General features: G+C 45.2%; 1 protein-coding gene across 1 annotated transcript; it reads left to right on the forward strand.

Moving 5' to 3' along the window:
- Positions 1 to 805: 805 nt before the first annotated feature.
- aasdhppt (aminoadipate-semialdehyde dehydrogenase-phosphopantetheinyl transferase) lies at positions 806 to 10,772 on the forward strand. Its single transcript, XM_011618167.2, has 7 exons — positions 806 to 984; positions 1,719 to 1,832; positions 1,996 to 2,125; positions 2,688 to 2,809; positions 7,241 to 7,402; positions 9,456 to 9,524; positions 9,829 to 10,772. Exons 1-7 carry the CDS (start codon positions 841 to 843, stop codon positions 9,997 to 9,999), a joined length of 912 nt encoding a protein of 303 aa, XP_011616469.1. The 5' UTR covers positions 806 to 840; the 3' UTR covers positions 10,000 to 10,772.
- Positions 10,773 to 14,829: the final 4,057 nt, after the last annotated feature.

Raw genomic sequence — 14,829 nt, forward strand, 5'->3', positions numbered from 1 at the left:
GATTTCTTCAGGAGGGGTTTGACAATGACATTTTCCTTGTAGGCAAGTTGTTTACTCGATATGGTCAGAAAATTTAATCATCTTAATTTTATTTATCATTGTGGGATTCCAGTTACACCCAAAAAAAATTCTGTCTTTGACAATGTTTGAAGTATGCTGGGAGAAGCCCTGTTTATGGCCACATCCATTTCTAATTTTTAAAGTCTTGACCATTTTAACAGAACAAAGAGGCAGTGAAGCCTTACATGTTAAGCTTTATTACCTATTTCTTGTTTGTAATCCTGCATATTTCAAATCTTTTCAGGGTGTACATACTGGCATTTTAAAATGTATTATTTTTCAGTGTTTGTCCAAATACAGTCCTCTGATGGCCGTAATCCTTCTGGGGCTTTTGTCCCATCAGGAGAGGACAGTTCTCCCTGGAGCCCAGTTTCTGTGGTGAAAGCAATTTTATAGCTGATAGGACACAAAACCCGGCTTGGTGGATCCTTGTAGGACCGGATTGGAGAGCCGTTCGCCGATTCCGTCGCTCCTTTTTGTCGTTTCTCGGCAGCGCCCACTGATGACGACAGCGAAACTTGCTCTTTGGGCACAGTGTTCACGTTAAAAAACACGGAAAGGCAAATATTTGAGATCGTTTCCTTCATAAGTTCTGTATTATGAACTGATTTCCCTTTGCCAGTGATTGCGTGGTACAAATGTCAAAATACCCAAGACATTGTTGTTTTGACTGTCAATTTCAACATTTTAAGACTGCTAACTCGTGCTAACCTTGGTTAGCCCGTTCTCGATGCGCAGGCTAAGGTTGATCGGGTGTTCTGGGGACAGAATTGAGAAGATATGGACTCTGTCCGCTGGGCTTTCCGTTGTAGGTCCTGGACACCGAGCAGAGCTGACTGGCTGTTTGCAGCTCGTTGCATTCAACGGGAGGAGAAAGAAAGAATCGAACAGTTTATGTTTGCTAAAGATGCCAAATCCGCCATGGTAGGTATTAGGTAACAGCTACCGGTAACCCAGAATACATGGTGTATAGCAGGGTTCGGCAACTCAAAATGTTGAAAGGACCCAAAAAACGAATCTGTCCGAGCCGCAAAAAATGAAAAGCCTTATCATGAAGGTAACACGTAAGCGTCTATATTAGCTTATTTTCAAAATGATTAGTAGGCTACAAATACATAATGAGCATTCATGATTAAATGTTTATTTTCCGCGCAGCGCATCCTGGAGAGAATGACGCACCACGTGACTACTGTGCTGTACGATGGTGCTTTAAGTTTAACTTCCATTATAATTAGATGTTGAAATTAAACATTTGTTATACACATTTTTACAGCATTTGAATACTTTAAGAACGTCTGTCATGATTTTCCTTCTACAGAAATTATATTAAAACAAAAAAACATTCACAGCATCTTTTTTCCATTTTCATATTTTTGAAAACTTATCCCAGGAGAATAAGGTCAGTCTTGAACCTTCCTGCCTGTTTCTTCTATTTGCCATCCAATTGAAGGACATTTTTGGATGATGGCAAGGCAGGTTTATAAAAATGGGCATCAGTTCCAGACAATAGACTCCCATCGTGAAGCCATATTCACCACTTAGAGCAACATTAGCTTCCTGGAAGCGCTCATCAAGAACAGTGACACTACCCATCTTGGTCTTAAGATTTTGATTTGCAGTGTCTATTACTGAACAGTCTGTCTGTTTGACCCCACCAGGCTGGCAGATTGTTGCTAAGAAGATTTGTGTGTGAGAAAATAGGGGTTCCGTGGTCAGAGATCAGACTAGAGAGATCTCCCCGAGGGAAACCTTACCTGGCTGCGCCAATTAAGGTAACTATGAATTTGTATTTGGTCTTCAGTTTTTAAGAGCACATTATCTGTTGCATTTGAATTATATTCGACTGCATGATATTCGATTAAATCAGCTTTTGAGATATCGCAGATGCTTCTTTCAATATTGGCTACATTTGCCTGTGTGTGTGTACATGTCCAGGTCATTTCAAATTCAGGTCATGATCCACCGGTCTGGAGTTTTAACCTTTCCCACCAAGGAGACTTCACCGTGCTTGCGGCAGAGCGGGGACTGCAGGTGGGAGTTGATCTAATGAAGACCACAATGCCAGGTAAGTGTTCAGGTTAGAGGGAAAATAAAATATGTGTCGACAGCCTTGAATGATTTAGTAGTAAATACAGTAAATTAATGTTTCCAATTACTTTAAAAACACAGTAACTACCTTTTGCTTTAAATATTTACTCTGTAGGCTGGACAGAAAGTGTGACAGAAAAATTTCCGATCTTTTTTTTTTTTTTATGAAAAGTTGCCGGATTCTTGTGTTTAATTAATATGAGGGTTGGAGTAAACCCTGGATGGGTCACCAACTCATCGTGGGACTTTACTATACAGTAGTCTAAAAGTGTCCGTACATAACAAGTAGCATCTTGTGGTTCTTGTATTATGCCTATTAATCACCCATCATGTTTGCATAATTTATGTTATCCATTGCTACCATGGTTCCCAAACTGATATACTTTCAAATCAAACCACAAGGTGTCAGCGTTGCCTTGATTTCAAGGCTAATCGGATGTATTTCACGTTTTATGAGCCTCCCTTGTACTTCCACCACAGTTTGCAACCTCCTTTCTTTGTCCCACTCTACCTGGTTTATTGATTATCTCCAAACCCAGGTAGCAGCTCTGTGCCAGAGTTTTTTCGCATCATGTCCCGTCAGTTCACAGCCTACGAGTGGAGCACCATCCACTCCGCTGGCTCAGAGGGACAGCAGCTTACTGCGTTCTATCGCCACTGGGTAAGAATGGCACTGGTACTGCCCTGCCATAATAACTTTGATTCACACAAGTAGCCTTTAGTGTATATTTCCAAAGGTTAAAGGGACAACATGGCATTACTAATGCCTTTATGGCATCTACTGTGTTCTCCTGACAGGGGTCCTTTTTACTTATAGTATTTTCATTTTACACACAGATGGCCAACAGCAGTAAAGATGTTGTGAGATTGAGAGGGAGGCACAGAGACGTCAAACTCTGATATCATCCCCACACTGTTGACTACCGTATTTTCACGACTATAAGGCGCACCTAAAACACTGAGATTTTCTCAAAAATCGACGGCGTGCCTTGTGTGTGGACTGAGTTCCAAAATGTGCTGTGTGCCTTTGGTGGGTGCACTACGGTAAACGCTCCGCCCATCGATTAGCGGCACACCTACGCGTAAGGATCCCCTAAAATGGCGCCGGTCAAGCGATACGTGTATGAGGCTTACTTTAAACTTCAGGCCATCGAATATGTGGCTGAAAATGGCAATCGAGCAGCTGCAAGACATTTTAATGGAAATGAGTCCATGGTCATAAAGTGGAGAAAACAAGAAAGTGAACGAAGTGAGGAAGACGAAGCTGAGTTTCCGCGGGAACAAAGCAAGGTGGCCCGAGCTGGAAGACCGAGTGGAACAATTGGTTGTGGAACAGCGAACAACTGGAAGGGGTGTCTCTACTGTCACCATTCGAAAAAAGGCCAAAGCGATTGCTAAAGAAATGGACGTTTTCGCTTAATGAGGAGGCGGCATCTCTCCATACGCACAAGGCCTGCGGATTACCAGGAGAGGGTGGCCATCTTCCGCACCTCCTGCCGCGACAAGATAACCGCGCCCAGCCACATCTATGAGGCACAGGCGGGCAAGTTATGCCATCATATGCGGGTGGATTGTAGACGAATGGGCTATGGGGGGCCGAGCATTTAGCTACCAGGCCCCCCTGCTATGGAACCAGCTCCCTGTCCAGGTACGGGAGGCTGACTCCATTGCCACTTTTAAGATCAGACTTAAAACCTACCTCTTTGAAAAAGCTTATTGTTATAATTCTACTACTAATTCTGTAGTTCCAGTTACTATCATAGATAGACAAATTATCATACTTAGGGGGTCGTCTAATCGTTAGGTCACATCTTAGCTATGCTGTTATAGGCCAAGGCTGCCGGGGTCCGGAAACATCATCACCTGACAGGTTTCATGGTTTCCTCTCATCTCCTTTCCTCTCCTTTCCTCCTCCTCATCAAGCAGACTAGTTATGCTGATTCCTGTGTAGTTTTTCTGCTTCCCCCCACACACACCTATTAATTAACAGGTATCACTGCCTTCGGAGCTGCATGATGACCCCCGGCCCCGTTGTATAGTGTATTTTTGTGTGTGTTTCTGTGCTCTGTGCCTCTCCCTTTCCCTTTCCCTCTTCCTCTTCCTCTCCCTTTCCTCTCCTCTCCTCTCCTCTCCCTCTCCCCCCCCCCCCCCTCCTTCTCCTTCTCCTCTCCTCACTGTTTTACTTCCGTTGTCATTTTTTACTGTATGTTGTATGTTTTAAATACAGATATAGCACCCATAACTGAGACTGCGCCTTTTATTACAGTGCGCCATATGGTCTTGAAAATACGGTAATTACTGAGTTTGGCGGTTGCCATAGCGAATAGCCTTACAGTGAGACTTGAGAGTTGGGTTGATCTGAACACACTTGGATCAAATCATTAAAAACATGTGGATGCAGTTCCTGCTGTCCTGCTCTCAGCAGTGAGCAGGCTGCAAACACAGCACCCTGACGCCCTCCTCCTCATCTCTGGAGACTTCAATCATGCCTCTCCATCATCTTCTCTGCCCAAATTCACCCAGTACGTCACATGCCACACCAGGGACAATAAAACACTGGACCTCTTCTATGCCAACACCCAGGAGGCATACCACTCTCTCCCACTCCCTCCCCTGGGCCGTGCCGACCACAACCTTGTACACCTCCAGCCTGTGTACAAACCTCTTGTGCAGAGGCAGCCTGCTGTCACCCGCACAGTGAAGAAATGGTCCGAAGAAGCCGAAGAGGCCCTGAAAGACTGTTTCAACACGACCCTGTGGGATGTATTCAGCGACGCCCATGGGGAGGACATTGACAACCTCACCAGCTGCATCACTGACTACATTAACTTTTGCGTGGAGAACACCGTACCCACCAGGACTGTACGGAGCTTCTCCAACAGCAAGCCCTGGATCACCCCAGACATAAAGGCCCTCCTGAAGGAGAAGAAGAGGGCTTTTGTGTCTGGAGACAAGGAAGAGCTGAAGACTGTGCAGAGGGAACTGAGGAGGAAGATCAGACAGGAGAAGGACAACTACAGGAGGAAGATGGAAAACCAGCTGCAGCAGAACAACATCTGTGGGGTATGGAAGGGCCTGAAGACCATCTCGGGCTTCAAGGAGCAGAAGTCCCAACCTGTGGGCGACCGGGGGTGGGCTAACGACCTGAACTTGTTTTTCAATAGATTTGATCAGGTACCCACCCCTCCCCCAGCCCAGTCTCCTCTGCTGCTACCCCCGCCACTGTCTGTGCCTGCAACCCATTGTTCCTCCTGTCCCCCCTCCTCCCCCTCTCTCATGAACTTCAGCTCACACATTCCCGACACTTCACACCCTGGCCCATGCCCATCCCCATCCCCCCCACCAACACCTCCCTGCTCCAGCCTGTCCCTCACACCACACCAGGTGAGGAAGGCCCTGAAGAAGAACAGGGCCAGGAAAGCGACGGGTCCGGATGGCATCAGCTCCAGGCTCCTGAAGTCCTGCGCAGACCAGCTGTGTGGGATCTTCAGTCACACGTTCAACCTGAGCCTGAGGCTGGGGAGAGTGCCACAGCTGTGGAAGACGTCCTGCATCGTCCCAGTGCCGAAAACACCGCACCCCAAGGAGCTCAACAGCTACAGGCCGGTGGCTCTGACGTTTCATCTGATGAAGACGCTGGAGAGACTCATCCTCGATCACCTGCGCCCACTGGTGAGCTCCTTCATGGACCCGTTGCAGTTCGCCTACCAGCCGAGCATCGGGGTGGACGATGCCGTCATCTACCTCCTCCACACCTCCCTCACTCACCTGGAGAAGGCTGGAAGCACTGTGAGGATCATGTTTTTTGATTTCTCCAGTGCATTCAACACCATCCAGCCCAGGCTGCTGGGGGACAAACTGGAGGTAGCTGGGGTGGATCACCACCTCACAACATGGATTCTGGACTACCTCACACAAAGACCACAGTTTGTGAGGGTGAAGGGCTCCCAGTCAGATCGGCTTCTCTGCAGCACCGGTGTCCCGCAGGGAACAGTTCTGGCTCCTTTCCTGTTCACCCTCTACACCGCGGACTTCTCATACAGCACATCTTCATGTCACCTCCAGAAGTTCTCTGACGACTCTGCTGCTGTCGGCCTCATCACGGACGGGGACGATACGGAGTACAGGGAACTTATTCAGGGCTTTGTGGACTGGAGCCTGCGGAACAACCTCCAGATCAACGCTGGCAAAACCAAGGAGCTGGTGGTGGATTTCCGCAGGCGTAACAACCCCCCGCCTGCACCAGTGAACATCCTGGGAACGGATGTTGACGTGGTGGAGTCCTACAAGTACCTGGGTGTTCACCTAAACAATAACCTGGACTGGACACACAACACAGACGCCCTGGTCAAGAAGGGCAACAGCAGACTGTTCCTGCTCAGGAGGCTGAGGTCTTTTGGAGTGCAGGGACCCCTCCTGAGGACTTTCTATGACTCTGTGGTGGGATCAGCCATCTTCTACGGGATAGTCTGCTGGTCCAGTAGCATCACAGACAGGGACAGGAAGAGGATGGACAGACTGGTAAGGAGGGCCAGCTCTGTCCTGGGATGTCCCCTGGACTCAGTGGAGGTGGTGGGAAATGGGAGGATGATGGCTAAGCTGTCATCCATGTTGAACAACACGTCCCACCCCCTACAGGACACCCTGACAGCACTGGGCAGCTCCTTCAGTGAGCGGCTGCTCCACCCTCGCTGTGTGAAGGAGAGGTATCGCAGATCTTTCCTGCCAGCTGCTGTCAGACTGCACAATAAACATAACAACCGCTAACACAATCTGAATATTATATATTCTGATATGTAATTGTATTCACCCTCTGTACTATGTACAGGTACACAGAGGCCGAGTATCCATTTATCTGGATTATTGTAAATATGCACCCTCTTTGTATATTCCATTTGATTTCTATTTGATTCTATCTTATTTTTCTCCGAGTGCTCTTGTTGCTGTTGTTGCACTGTAAATTTCCCCGTGTGGGACAATAAAGGATCTGAATCTGAATCTGAATCTGAATCTGCTATTCCAGTGATGTATGTGAGGTGTGAAACTGGTGGTCAAGACTGACTTCTCTCTTCTCTGGTTTGTCCCCATTAAGGCCTTAAAAGAGAGCTTCATTAAAGCCATCGGAACAGGTCTGGGATTCAACCTGCAGAGGCTGGAGTTTCACTTGTCTTCTGAAGCGCTGACACAAGACCGAGTTCTCCGGCAGACCCGAATGTATCTGGATGAAGAGGAGGAATCGGACTGGACATTCGAAGTGAGTCCAGTTGAAGAGGCTGGGGTTGGGTTAGAGGGCAGCGTCCTCAGGCTTTCTGAGGCTCACTGGAGCTGCACACACATTAGATACTTCAGATTATCTCTTACACACATATGAAACTAGATGACTGGCAGCAATTGGTCCATTACTCATACCTTTCAAAGCTTGGTTTGAAAGGTAGCTTCTTTGGGATTCCGTTTTTCAGATATTTATACGATACATTACAGATTTACATTTGACATTTTTACGATCAGTACGTCGTCAAAAGATTAGACCTGTAATTACAAATGAAGGTCTAATCTTTTGATGAAGTTTGTGTTAAGTGGCCCTCCCCAGGGAAGCATCTGCTGGTGAACATCAAGAGGTCCTACAGAGACACATAACCCAGATGGAAGCTCAGTCTGAACTGCTGCAGCTTTGGCCTTTTAACGATCACCCTCGTCCCTTTATCTCCTCTCTACTTCCAGGCTGGACTACTGTAACTCTTTATTATCAGGGTGTCCAAACAACTCTTTAAGAAGCCTCCAGTTGATCCCAAATGCTGCAGCCAGAGTTCTGACAGGTATTGACAAAAGAGATCACATAACTCCTGTACTGGCGTCGCTTCATTGGCTGCCCGTTAAATTTAGAATAATTTTTAAAACCCTTCTTTTGACCTACAAGGTCCTCAGAGGCCTAGCTCCATCCTACCTGGAGGAGCTAGTGATACCTTATCAGCCCAATAGACCGCTCCACTCTCAGAATGCTGGTCTACTTGTGGTTCCCAGAGTTTCTAGGAGTAGAATGGGGGGCCGAGCATTTAGCTACCAGGCCCCCCTGCTATGGAACCAGCTCCCTGTCCAGGTACGGGAGGCTGACTCCATCGCTACTTTTAAGATCAGACTCAAAACCTACCTCTTTGAAAAAGCTTATTGTTACTAATTCAGTAGTTCCAGTTACTATCATAGACAGACAAATTATCATACTTAGGGGGTCATCTAATCGTTAGGTCACATCTTAGTTATGCTGTTATAGGCCAAGGCTGCCGGGGTCCGGAAACATCATCACCTGACAGGCCTCTGTCACTCCACTGGGTCATGGTTTCCTCTCCTCTCCTCTCCTCTCCTCTCCTCTCCTCTCCTCTCCTCTCCTTCTCCTTCTCCTTCTCCTTTTCCTCTCCTCTCCCTTCCTCTCTTCTTTCCCCTCCTCCTTCTCCTCTCCTCTACCTCCCCTTCACTCTACTTCTCCTCTCCTCTACCCCTCTCCTCTCCTCTCCTACCTATCCTGTCTTCTACCTGTCCTCCCCCTTCTCCTCTCTCTTTACCCAGCCGGCCATCAGCAGGAGGGTCCCCCTACATGAGCCTGGTCCTGCTCAAGGTTTCTTCCTGTTAAAGGGGAGTTTTTCCTTGCCACTGTTGCTTGTCTGGGGTCAGGCCCTGGGATTCTGGAAAGCGCCTTGAAACAATTTTGATTGTATAAGACGCTATATAAATAAAGATTGATTTGATTTGCCCTTCTTTCCTGTCCTGCTGTGGTCTCAAGGGAAAGGAAGATTTTCAAGTAGCTGCTGCTGCTGTTCTGAAGAGCCTTCATCTGTGTTGGCACAGTGAGGCCAAAATGTGGGGTCATGGCAACAGAAGATAGACGATACATAAGCAATCATTCCTCTGATGGTTTGTTCTGAAGAACACAGGAGCTCCCTGCTGGTTCAGATAGCGAGTCACTCGTGACACTTTATCTTTTTGATCAAATTTTAAATGCGTTGTAATTCCTTGCCTCCTGATTCCACTCTGAACAGCATTGTGCACCATTACAGGAGATCACTGACTGATTGCATTGACTTTTTGAGGAACTCCATTTAATGAATGTGATCAGCCTTAGGAGAGAACAACATGCTCATTCCAGTTTGCTCTGTTTGCCTAATCATCTGGCCACAGAACACACAGACACACACAAACGCACACACATAGACAGACAGACAGACAGACACATACACTTGTTGCTCTGCACTAAAGTGTGGGGGGGCGTAGGAGACTGCTTTTTCTTCAGCAGCCTGATCCATGTCTTTCTACAGGAGAGTTTGTTGGATGCTGATCATCACGTCGCTGTCGCCCTGGGACCTGCTAACTTGCCAGAGTCTGCTGTAAGTATTTTTCATCCAGATGCTGGATGTGTGTTCTACATGGATGCTGTCATCTGTATCTGCACCCAAATCCAATATTTGAGTAAAAGTATATTTGCTTCATCTTTCTGCTTTGTGTTGCTGAGCAGGTTGATATCTTTAACATGTGTTATTATTGGTAGCAGTTTGTTCCTCTTTGAAACTTGCTCTTACATCTTTCTGATTTGTGTTGCTGAGCTGGTTGATATCTTTATCATATTGTGTTATTATTGGTAGCAGTTTGTTCCTCTTTGAAAATTGCTCTTATAACTCTTTTTGTGTTTAGACTCTTCGTCCTCTTTCTCCTCCCACCGCGTTCACACAGCTGACCTTCTGCGATCTCATCGCCTCAGCCTCACCCCTGACCCAGGAAGACGTGGCCTCTTGGGATTGCTTCAAGACGAAGGCTGAAGCGCCGCAGAGACAGCCAGACACAAGCGTGGGACTCTCCTGCTAACTTTGGTTTCATCACGTTTATTCTTCTCTCACACATGAACAGACCCTCACATCCAGAGAAGAACCATACTATTTACCTGGAATTTTCTGGCAACATTATATTCTCTTACAAGGTTTGAAGGAACAAATATAAGCTGTGCAAAGTGTTTAGTGCACAGAAATCCTCAATGCCACTGTAAGATAAAAGTTCCTGGAGTTCACTACTTTCCTCAGAGAGGAGCATGTTGATTATTCTGCCCCTGATACCAACCTTGAATTACATGTGTTTTATTCCAGATGTCTGATGGATAAAATGCTGTTCAAAGAGTTTAGTTGGATCTCTGAAATAATACTGAGCTCAGGTCAGGTGGTGTTCTGTGCAGCCCAATGGGTGATGGAAACATCACACCAGAGTAGCTACGTGGAACCTGACGCCTCCATCAGAGACATCCTGAAATTCCCAGAACCCTGTGAAACAGTTGTAGGGATGGTCACATGGTCCCCTGGTTAAACTCACTCATGGTTCTTTCTATCTCGGGGCCCTACTGTGTGAGGTTGGTGCCCCCACGTGTGTACATGTGTTCTCTGGTTTCCTCCAACAGTCCACAACAAGCACATTATGCTGAATTTTGCTAAATTACCTATAGGTATGAGCATGCAAGGAGCCTTTCAGCCAGATCAGAAATCAGGCCCAAATTCATATAAAAGGATTTAATTCTTGTATATGATTTATTTTTATTGCAAAACAAAAATCTGTGTTTTATTGTTGTTTTTGCAAAATAAACTTCAAAATAATCTTGTGTTTATTATCTCGGGTAATCGGTCAGTTGTTTTGTCGCAGATTAAACTAGATAATCCTGCTTTATTTAATATAAGAATATACTCTCAAGAGAATTCTAACACAGGTTTTAAATGTAGACATGCTGAGAATAGTGCATGTGGCCTCAGGATTCATAACTATCACTGCTGTCTTTGTCCTGCTTTCCATCGTAATTTGGACACGTGTCCTGTCAGCCCTTATATTTGAATCTTTCACACAAGTTAATGGACTGGTTATCAGTAAGACCCAATTTTGATTTTAGAATAGTGAAAAGTGCAACGTTGAACCGAGTCACTGGGAGGAATAAATTAGGTTCAACAGAGACAATACACACCTAAAACATCTCCAATATCAGGGCGGCGGTAGCTCAGGCTGTTGGGGACCAGGCTGGAAAGCAGAAGGTCCTTGGTTCAATGCCAGGGTACCATTGCGTAAGGAACCAGGCCCACAAAATGAACAGGCAACCCATCAAGGGGTGGATGCTGCCTTCACCTATATGCTGCTAGGATGGGCTTCCCTATGATCCCCAAAGGGACGAAGTGGTCAACAAAACAAAACATCACCAAAAGAAATCAGATCTGGAGCAAATTTGACGCCAAAGTGGAGGAAGTAAAAAGGACCCGAGGCACAGAACAAAACCGGTCTGGCCTCATCCATTAACTGGGAGGTGGGACGAGGCTGGCCACCCAAAAATACAGGGACAAATTCAGAATCTCTGTTAATCCTGATATCCCAAGATAATGAGATAAAGAGTCTGTGATCTGGAGAACATGAATATTGGAACAAAAACCTCACTTGCTCTTATCATGCATGTCAAAGAGCCACACCAGCACATGTGCATGTATACACACATGCCTGGATGTCAAATATAGCAACTCATCAAATATATATCAATATCCAAAATATGCTAGACTTTGTCTTTCATACAGGAGAATCAACAGAAAGTTGAACCTTTTCTAACTTCCCTCAGCCAACGCTGTTTTCTATTTTGCTGTTTAACAATAATTTTCTATCTAACAATATATTATAGATTACTCTTAGAAGATGTAATCTGTCATTTTCAGGCAAGATAAAATATTTCCAATAAAAAGAAATGCACAGATGTGTCAAAGTTAAGAACGGCTTCAACTACACAGGATGTTCCACATGTGAATAAATGGCCGTGCACGTCTCTTTCACTTTCTTAAGACACAGTTGTTGGTGTAGCTGAGGATGAACACAAGAGGTCAAACTTTAGTCTGGGATGTTGCCTGTTTACAGATGTCAGTTAAACAGCTGTGAAACATCTGTTAAACATCCTTTAGATATCAATTAAACATCTGTGAAACATCTGTAAATCATCAGCTGAAGATCTGTTAAGCATCTCTTAAACAGCCATTAAACATCAGTTAAGCACCCATTAAGCATCTGTTAAACATCCGTTGGATATTACTTAAACATTAGTTAAACATCCATTATTCATCCTTTAAATATCAGTTAACCTGTTGGGATTTCTGGGTTGTGTCTGTCTTTGGCCTGCAGGGTGCATCATACACCTGAACCCCAACAGCTGCTGCCTTTCTTCTTTTCCTTCGTCTATCATTTCATTACCGCTTCTCTTTCATTACCCCCCCCCCCCCCCCACACACACACACACACACACACACACACACCTCTTGGCTGTCAAGTGGACAAATTAGGCAAAGGTTGTGTAAAGTCTGTCAGAAACACATTTAAACTCATCACAACAAACATGTCAACAGGTGCTTTTTATTAAAATCAAAGAAGATACTGTAAATAGGTGTGTAAAATCTTTCAGTGTATCAAAAGCCCAATGCACATCAGGCTGTGTGTTTGTAACGAGCTGGCGCTGCAGTAATGATGGATCTCCCTCATCATTTAAACAGAATAATCTGATTATGCAACACTGTGATTGATCTAAATGAGGATTTAATGATAGCAGAATAATTAAATTACAGGATGGTCAGGAAGTGGGAGGATCTCACTTACATACCCTTAAATCTCAAACACACACACACTCATGCTGGTATGGATTAATTATTATCATCAGATGTAAATCTGCAATTATAAAAATCAGTAATATTAAAATAGAGCCAACATATTTTGCACATTTTTTCAGAATTGCAAAAATCAACGTTAACATTGATCTTGTCCAAAATTAATGGAAACCAAATTTCAGCCATATCCCGTGTTCAGGCAGATAGCAGAAGTCTCAGAGTCAAGCTGAGGGCATTGTGCCCACAACCTCATCCAGGATCTTCTCATTTACATGGATCACCACTAATCCTCCAACCCTGATCAGCTTTTTTCCAAAGGCCAGAATGATGTAGGACATGTGGATTATTGCCTGTTTGATAAGATCAGGTAACACTTCTTCAGGGTTTGGGAGTAAATTAAAGGAGCGTAGTCGGTCCCTGAGCCGAGAAGACATAATGAGACTAATGTCTCAGACTTGGGCTGAAACCACAGGGAGAAAGAGCTGAGCTGAGAGGTGAGGAAGAACAGATGCAGCAGTCAATACTGAGGGTCAAATCCATCCGGGGGGGGGGGGGGGGGGGGGTGGTTTGAGACACACTGCAGGGTGACCGGGTATGGCTGATCAAACCTCTTCACGGGCCATCTGGCATCAAACCCGAGGAGGTGAATTAAACCAACCTGCAACAGCATCATCAAAAGTTCAGATTGTTGTTGGTTCTATTGCTTTCGACATTCTTTAATTTTTCCTAAGGTGAATATGCAGAATAGTTTCAAAGGTGTCTTTCAAATTAGAAAACAATCTATACAAACTTTGACATTATTTAGCAATGGCACATTTGTAAGATGTTAAGTGTTATTCAAGCACATATGAGTGTTTAGAGGTACATGCTGGGGTTTGGGATTTAGTTGGGCGGATTGGGGTTTAGTTGGGGGGTTAGAGGTTTAGTTGGGGGGTTAAAGGTTTAGTTGGGGGGTTAGACGTTTAGTTGTGGGGTTCAGGGTTTAGTTGGTGGCTCAGGGGTTTAGTTGGGAGATTAGAGGTTTAGTTGGCAGGTTAGAGGTTTAGTTGGGGGTGTTGGAGGTGTAGTTGGGGATTCTGGGTCAGGGACGGGGTTATGTATTATGCCTATGAAAGTCCTCCCAAGGTCCTGAAATTCCACACCAGGAACTCCAGCCCTGCTTGCTCACCCTCTTCCTGCCACCCCCAATCCTAACCATCTCCTGAGGAAGCTTGTCCACCACACCACATATGGACTGTGGGGAGGGAGCTCTCACCCCCAGGATATTTCCACCCCCACTGCTGAAGAAGGCCAGCAGCTCGCTACGCTAACTAATCAACATTTAATCTGTTCAAGAGCTCCATCCAATAAACTAATGCTATTTGAGATGGATAAAAATTGAATTTCCTTGAACTTCCCAAGCATGAACATTATTCTAGTCTGGAAAAAATAGTCATTAAGTGAAAAATGGAACTAATGAGAAAATGTTGCTGTTTTCTGTTGCTGTTGGAAATTCAAAACTGCTACAGAGGCCACAGGTCAGCAAGAAATGTTGCAATTCATTAAACTCAACTCTTTCAATCCAATCAAATATCAGAAACAAACACACACTAACAGAGTCTCTTAGCATACATTTAGCATACTTAGCACCCAGAGCCTTTTAGCATAAACACAGTCTGTGAGGAAGAATAAGGTCAAAACATTGAGTAAATGCAAGAGAGCGAAGGATCAGGGTTCTATGTTAAGGATGTGTCCAACCCTTCTCTTTCACCTGCATTCACTGACCTGACTGGTCCTGTGTGAGTATTTCTGTTGAGTTCCTACAGGAATCTCTTCTGCTCCTCCACTGCTGCACAGTCTCAGCTGTTCATGTATCACTTACAGATGTTGTATGAAGGTGTTTGAAGCTTTCCAGTGCCAATATTCACCTTTGACTCACTTCCTGTTCCTGCAGCTCTGAGCTGCTGGTGAGGGAATGCTACTGGAGAATTCTGCGGTTCCTTCTGAAGAAGATGGTTGATCTGCAGATGAGCCGTCTCTAGCATCACCATTAACA

Source organism: Takifugu rubripes, chromosome 11 (assembly GCF_901000725.2).
Source record: "Takifugu rubripes chromosome 11, fTakRub1.2, whole genome shotgun sequence".
Lineage (NCBI taxonomy): Eukaryota > Metazoa > Chordata > Actinopteri > Tetraodontiformes > Tetraodontidae > Takifugu > Takifugu rubripes.

Coding starts and splice junctions, on each gene's coding strand:
- aasdhppt (XM_011618167.2), top strand. CDS start 841: ATGGACTCTGTCCGCTGGGCTTTCCGTTGTAGGTCCTGGACACCGAGC. Junction 985..1,718: donor AAGATGCCAAATCCGCCATG/GTAGGTATTAGG, acceptor TGACCCCACCAG/GCTGGCAGATTGTTGCTAAG. Junction 2,126..2,687: donor AATGAAGACCACAATGCCAG/GTAAGTGTTCAG, acceptor CTCCAAACCCAG/GTAGCAGCTCTGTGCCAGAG.